This window comes from Haemorhous mexicanus, chromosome 16, assembly GCF_027477595.1.
Source record: "Haemorhous mexicanus isolate bHaeMex1 chromosome 16, bHaeMex1.pri, whole genome shotgun sequence".
Taxonomy (NCBI): domain Eukaryota; kingdom Metazoa; phylum Chordata; class Aves; order Passeriformes; family Fringillidae; genus Haemorhous; species Haemorhous mexicanus.
Genome location: NC_082356.1, coordinates 1,699,687 through 1,707,183, shown reverse-complemented (window position 1 = coordinate 1,707,183; position 7,497 = coordinate 1,699,687). Strand labels below are relative to the sequence as shown.

The window sequence follows — 7,497 nt, the reverse complement described above, 5'->3', positions numbered from 1 at the left end:
GGGAATGGGACCATGGGCACAGGGCCATGGGGCTGTGGCTGTGGGGCTGGTGGGGGTGACCTGTGCCAGCACAGGGTCCCCATGCCTGAGCATGTGTTGGCTGCTGTGTCCCTGTCCTTGAGCCCTCTGTGCCACACCACTGTCCCCACTGAGACCTTTTGTGACAGCCCCACGCCCCATTCCCCTGTGCCACTGTTCTTGCAGTGCCACCCCCTCCCAGCCCTGTCCCTTCTCCCTTCCAGCACAGACCCTCGGCCTTGCTGGTGAGTCCTCGGTGGATGTCATGTCCCCACCCCGCTGACACCAGCCCTGCACTGGCCCTGGCAGGCTGCTGTCCCCTGTCACCCGCAGGTGCCCAGACCACCCAGCTCCTCGTGGAGCCCCCCTGGACACCTCCAGTGCTGTGGGACCGGGTGACACTGACCTGCCAGGGCTCGGGGAGCACCCGTGACACCACCTGGTACAAGAACAGGCGGCGCTGGTGGGAACAGGGACATGACCGCCTCATTGTCACCCATAGTGGCACCTACGCATGTGACAGACCTGGCAGTGGGCTCAGCCCCACCATGAACGTCTCAGATGGTGAGGGAGGTTTCGTTGTCCCCAGCCTGGTGCCTGCGGGGACCCCGAGGGCTCTGGGTGGGCTCCAGTCCATGGGTCAGCTCCTGGTGTGAGCAGAGCCTGTCCCCTGCTCTGGGGATATCCCAGAGCATCCCAGTGTGGGCGAAACCGTGTGGGTACTGGGGACCACTGGTGTGCTGGCTGTGACCCAATGGGGAGGTCCTGGTGACATGGGGACCCTCCAGATCCCTGAGATGTGACAGGACCCCCCTGTCCCCCAGACTGGCTGGTGCTGCAGGTGCCAGGGCAGGCGCTGCTGGAGGGGGACACGGTGACACTGTGCTGCCAGAGCTGGCGAGACATCCCGATCACCTTGGTGTCCTTCTACCACGAGGAGGAGGAACTGGGGGTGTTCCCCAATGGCACCCAGCTGTCCCTGTCCCCTCTGCAGCTGAACCACAGCGGCCACTACTGCTGCAAGGGCCAGGTGGGATCCTGGGGGTGGCAGGAGTCAGCGCTGGTGACAGTGACACTGCATGGTGAGCACTCCTAAGTCCCCACCCCAACACCCCCACAGCCCTCCCCAGAGACTCGGGGCCACAAATCCCACTCCCCTCTCCTGCCCTGGCCTCTCCCCTGTGCTGGTGCTGGAGGATCCCCCCGAGCTCACCGAGGGGTCCCCTCTGACTCTCAGCTGCCTCAGCACCCCCAGCCCACTGTGGCCCCGAGCCCTCCTCCTGCACATGTTCTACCTGGATGGGTAGGTGGTGGGGGCCCCACAGCGGTCCCCAGCTGCTGGTCCCTGCTGTGGGGGTCTCCCACTGGGTGAATTACAGCTGCCAGGTGCACCTCGAGGGGGGGCGTGTGGAGGAGCAGCACTCAGCTCTGCGTCACAGTGCGCAGTGAGTGCGGGGATGGCACGGGGAGCCCCCACTGCCTGCTCAGGTCACCTGCCTGGGGACCTCTTCATCCCCCATGACACCTTTCTTGTGTGCTTCCCCCTCTCCCCTTGTCCCCTCACCCCTCTTTGGTGTGACCCCATCCCCGAAATCCCCCATCACACCCATCCCCCCTGTCCCTATCCCCCCACACTGGCTGCCAGCCCCTCCCTGTGGCCTCAGCCCTGTCTCTGTCCCCACAGTGCCTGTGGCCAATGCCACTATCACCCCTCAAGTCCTGGAGTTGACACCGCAGGACACAGAGACACACAGGGACACAGGTGGGGTCACACAGGGGCACCAGAGAGTGGAGGACCCCTGGTGTGATGGGTGACCCTGATGTGTCCCCCTCTGTTTCTTGCAGTGGCTGCAGGGGTCGGTGGGGCCCTTTTGTTCCTGCTCTGGCTCGTGGGTGTCATTGTGGCCTGGCACTGGTGGCACCGTGTGGGTGGGTGGCAATGGGGGGACAGGGGTCCCAAGGAGCTGAAAAGGACCACAGCACTGGGGAAGAATAGGACAGCACACACAGCCCCATAATTATGACCTTGACTGGGGGGCCTTGTATGGTTTGGGCAGTTGCTGGAGGGTCCTTGCAAGGATGTTGGGGGTTCTTTCAGGGGCCCTGGGGGCGTTTGGGGGGTCTCTGTCTCTGCTGGGCTTTGGGATCTTGAGGCTGATTTGGTCGGGGGCACTGGGGAAATTAATGAATTCTGGGAGACTTCAGGGATGCTTGGGGATCTTGTGGGAAATTGAGGGTCTCGTGGGCATTCAGGATGCCTGAGAGGGGTCTGGGCGCTGGGACCCCACAGTCACCCCTCTCCTCTTTCCTTTGCAGTTTCCAGGAAGAATCAGGAAAGGTGAGTGGGGGGCTCAAAAAACACTCTCCCCTTTTACCCCAACCCCAAAGACCTCCTATTCCCTCCCCCACATCCCCTTTTTTCCCTCAGGGCCCCCCCAGATCCCCCGCACCCCCCAGAGGAGGGGGAGGTGCTGTACACCCACGTCGTGGTCACCAGGAGGGCAGCAGGTGAGTATGGAGGGAACACACGCAGAGGGACATGTCACCCATGAGTGTCACCCCACCCAGATCCCACAGCCCGTGTCTCTCACAGTGTCCCCCCGTGCCACCACACTCCAGGATCCCCAGGTGACCCACGCGGAACTGCGGGGACCCCAGGGGCCACCACGGGAACCCGGTGACATCTACGGGAATGTGCTGTGACACGCGGGGGAACTGGGGGGCACTGGGGGTCCCCACCCATGGGCACCCACTCGTGTGTGTGCTGCCACCAAAACTGCCCCTTCCCTCCACGTGGAGGCAGAAAGACCGCAAAGGGCTGAGAAAAGAACAATTTCCTGCAACAGCAACGAGAGAGAATAAAACCAACAGCAACTGCAACAAAGTTCAGAGTCCAAATTGTCACAGAAGGAACAACTTCAGGGAAAGCCCCCAAAAAGAACAAACCCCAGACATTTTCCCCCAGCACATTTCCCCCACCAGAGGAACCTGGTAGGGCCCTGGACCTTCACTGCTCTGATGGCCAAAGCAGCCTTCAGGAGGCTCTGGATTCTTTTCTCCTCTGTCCCAAATCCCTCCTCTGCCGTGTTCCCCACACGAGGATGTCACAAAGGCCCTGTGGGGGTTCCAGAGCCTCCCCCTTTTCCCGGGCAGTCGGGATCAGGCCATGGCGCAGGGTGGGGTGCCAGAGATAGGAAAAGTTTGATATCTGGAGACATTTTGGAACACCTGTGTGTTGCAGGGGTAGGTCAGGCCTTGGTTTTGGTGAGCCCAGGCCCCATCTGTCCATCAGTCTGTCAGCCGTGGCACACTGGGGACAGTGTGACACTCTGCCAAAGACAGTTCCTGAGCGGACAGGTGACCAGAAGTGCCAGCTGGGGAGAGGGCCCTTGGTGGCCCGACTGGCTTAAAGGGCAGAGCATAAGGTGGCCAAGTCCCTGACCCTGTCTTATCTTGGGGTGTCTGTCCCCTCCACGCTGGAACGCAGGAGTTGGCAACTCATTTAAATGAGAAATATCTGCCGAGGAAAGTGGGAACATTCCCAGAATGGAAAGAAGACCCATGCCTAAAACATTTTTTCATTTCAAAGATTATGGGGCTTTCAGGCAGAAATGTAGGAAAAGGAATAACATCTCTTTACTGGGAAATTTATAAACCAGAACAGAACAAACAACACAAAACCAGAACTTTCCCTCCTGCTCAGCGCTGTTGGCTTCTGTGGCAGTTATAACCGCGGCCAGCAGGGGGCGCTGCAGGGAGCACTCCTGGCCAGCAGGGGGCGCTGCAGGGAGCACTCCCGGCCAGCAGGGGGCGCTGCAGGGAGCACTCCCGGCCAGCAGGGGGCGCCCCAATCGAGCTCCATCCCCTCAGGGGCCATGGCAGCCTCGGACAGGATGGAGGAGGGCAAATCGCTCCTTTTGCAAACTCACAGGCACCACCTGGCCCCAGCACCACCACTGGCAGCGGGCAGAAGCCACCAAGGCAGCAGATTGGATCCCAGTGCCCAGTGGCAGCGTAGCAGTGTCCCATGGCCAGGCACATGCCCTAGGGAATACCCATGGCTGCTGTCTATGATCCCGAAAGGAAGGAAGGCAGCACCTGACCCAAGGCAGGTCTCGGGTCCACAACAGCACCTCCGGTGGATTTACACCACAGTTCCTGCAAAGCCTCAGCCTTTCACTCCCTTTTCCTCCTTCAGCCCTGGCACAGCAGCTCTGAGAATGTTGAATTGCCCTGGGATATAGAGGAAAGCTGGTGCTCCGTGTGCTGACTCTGCTGGGGCTCCTCACGGGGTCCAGAGCATGTTTGGGGTTCCTGCTCTTCCTGGGCCACTGCTGGCCCCAACTGAGAAGCCTCAGGGGGAGTAGTAAGAGGAGAGCAGAGCCACAGCCCCAAGGGCTCTGCTGTTTCAGTTGGAGCACAGGGACAGCCTTGGCTGGGAGCAGTGCCTTGGGAGGGGAAAATGGGGCAAAACTGGAGCTGCTTGGGCCAATGCCTCTGTCCTGCTCTGGGAGCTGCAGACCCTTAAGGAGGTGCTGTAATTAGGGCTGGGGTTCCTGAAGTTCAGCCATGCTCCTAAAGCATCCCTGTGCACAAGCACATGGCTCCACTGCCTCTCACAGGGATTTTGGGGGACACAAGGTAGCACTGGATACCATTTGGGGGTCAGATGCCCCCACCTCTGCCCACAAGGAGCTTTCTTTACTGCCGGGAAGGTTTTTGCTGGTGCTGGGGATGATTCAGTGCCTGTGCCATGTGGCCACTGCTTCCTGCTGGCCGGCCAGGAAGGCCGAGCTGGAGCAGCAACTGAGGCGGGAGAGGCTGGAGCAGGGGGCCCACGGGAACAGCACCTGGCCATGCAGGTGGAGCAGGAGTGCCAGGAATTCCACAGGATGCTCAGGTGAGGCCCACGGGGCTGGGCCATGGTGGGGCACAGCTTGTCATTCCTGCTCCCCCCAGATTTTGGGACAGAGCAGTGACACCCATTGGGCTCCCAAACCCCTCAGGGCTCAGGCTCAGCCTCACAGGAGGTCCCAGCCCAGGCCTTGGGGATGATTCGGGTGCTCCGGGCTCGTTCCCGACAAAGGGCAGAGCTCCGGGAGCAGTTGGCACATCCCGAAGGACCCACCTGGGGCTGCTGGAGCCCGAGTGAACGGCGGAGGGGAGACCCCGGGACGGCGGGGGAGCAGAGACCCTGCGGTGGGGTCTGTGGAAAGGAGGGACAGCAATGGTGGTCCCGGAGCCCCGGGAAGGGGCCCAGCTGCCATCGCACTGTGAGTGCCGGGACAGTCACGGGGTGTCCGAACCGACTGTGGCAGCGTGTCCGAAGCCACTGTCGCGATGTGCTGGGACCGAGCGTTGCCAGGGTAAGGCCCCCACAGCTCTGGGAAGGGGAGGGGTACCCTGGAAGGGGCGAGGCAGGGGCGGGGCAGAGCCCTGTCTGTTCCCCGTGCCCTGTGCAGGTGAGGAGGGCAGGGATGGAGCGGCTTTGGGGACACCTGGAATCCAGACAGAGTCACTCCCCACAGCCCCAGCATGGCCGCGGGGCACAGCCACTGCTCGGTATCTCCACACTTTTCCCTCTTGTCTGGTAGCCGAGCCAGAACCCAAACATTCTTTCCATGAGGTTCCAGAAGGCTGCAGGTTTTGTTCAAGAAGGAAGGTCCAGGTCAGGTTGTTGAGCAGATTGCTGTAGTATTTGCAGTAGTTCTGGGGCTCTCTCACTCCCTTGCTGCTAGGGACTAAATGATACCTTGCTGAATTTCTGGACTGGTTCCCTCCCAGCTGCCCCTGCAGGGCAGGTTTCCAGCCAGCCTTGCTCTGAAAACCATCAAAGGCCCTCACAGAGCCACTGCTTGGGCTCCCTTTGTGCTTTGTGCTTCTTGCAGGGCTGAGCAAACCACAGGCAGGCCTTTCCCCCCACAGAATTCTCACCTCTGCAGCAGCTCTAAAGCTGCCAGAATCAAAGCCAAGGGGGCAGGGGGGACCCTCAGGTCCTGGCTGCCACCTGGGGCTGGCCAGAGCAGGGCTGGGCAATGGCCATCCCTGTGCAGTGGGGCTGGGCCATGGCTCACCCTTGGATGGCCACTGCCCTCAAGGAGCAGGAGTTTGGGATCCCTTTCCTGCCCAAGACTCCATTCCCGAGCTGCTCTTGCCAGCTCAGATCCTGCAGAGGACAAGCAAGAATGGAGAAGTCTGGAACAGGATTTCTCCCAAAACCCAATAAACCCAAATCATCCCATGCCCCAGGACAGAAATCCCATGGGGGGAATTTTGGGGAGCAGTAGAGGGATGGGCAGCCCCAAATCGTTCCAGACCCTTGCAGTGTCTCAGCCTCGTAGCAGCTATTTTGGGGCCATGTCCACCACTTTTCCAGGGGGAAAAATCTACAGTTTTCCATCCCAGTGCTGGGGGCAGGGCAGGATGGTCCTTGGGGTTTTGGAGAGAGGGGAGACTGTGTCAGGGGGGTCATGTTTGTTTCATCTGGCTCCCAGTGCTGAGACCCTGAGGGACAGGGTGGTTGCTGGGCTCTCTCAGGGGTTCCAAAATCTCAGATTCTATCCAGGAAGGAATGCTTGGCTCTCCCCCCTGGGCGGAGCATCTCACAATGGGATGATGTAATTTTCTCAGCCATGAGTGACACTCACTGGCCCATTAACAGCAGATGTCTCCTCGGAGGGTGGATTGGTTGTGCAAGAGATGAAAACTGCCCAGTTAACAGAAGACAACTGCCCCATCTCTATCAGGTGGCAAATAGAATACACACTTAACCCAGGACATTTGGCCACCCAGGGCCCACCTCTCATCTGCCTTTCAAACACTGGGACCACATGCTTTTCTTATGGGAATAAAGCACCTTTCAGCTTCAGGTGTCCATGGCTGAAGATGGGAATCCACCTCCAGAATTCCCTATATCCTATGATTTCTTCCAGACAAAAGCTGCCATGACTGGCAAGTCTGGCTGGCCTTGGTTTCCAAAGACCTGGCTCTAATCTGCTTTTAAAACACTGGGGCTCTGTGCTTTCCTTCCTAATGAAAAGAACTCTTCTTCCTGGCTAGGTGCCCACAACAAAAACTGAGACTCCACCTCCAAAATTCCCTACATCCTAGGATTTCCCACAGATGAAAAGTGTCAAGAGAAACAGGTCTGTCTCTCTTGGCCCATGGGTGGTCACCTCTCATGTTCTTCCAAGAAACTTGGGCTTCACATTTTTCTTCCTTATAGAAAAACCATCCATCTTTATCAGGTGCCCATGGTCAAAACTGAGATTCCACCTCCCAAATTCCCTATGTCCAAGGATTCCTCCGTGACAAAAGCTGCCAGGACAAACAGGTCTGGCTGGTTTGGCCTCTCAGGAGCCTTCTCTCGCCGCTTCAGCCCCTGAAACTCTTGGGCTCTGTGCTTTGCTACCTATGGAAAAGAATTGTCCTTGTCAATGCAGAAATGGCCAAAATTTGGATTCCATCTGCAAAATTCCC

At 59.2% G+C, this 7,497-nt stretch overlaps 1 protein-coding gene across 1 annotated transcript; it reads left to right on the top strand.

Annotated features, from left to right (window-relative positions):
* The first annotated feature begins 278 nt into the window (after positions 1-278).
* LOC132334535 (low affinity immunoglobulin gamma Fc region receptor III-like) lies at positions 279-2,902 on the top strand. Its single transcript, XM_059860642.1, has 6 exons — positions 279-582; positions 843-1,100; positions 1,703-1,780; positions 2,335-2,356; positions 2,447-2,526; positions 2,612-2,902. The coding sequence occupies exons 1-6, from the start codon at positions 279-281 to the stop codon at positions 2,719-2,721; spliced, it is 852 nt and encodes a 283-aa protein (XP_059716625.1). The 3' UTR covers positions 2,722-2,902.
* The last annotated feature ends 4,595 nt before the right edge of the window (positions 2,903-7,497 follow it).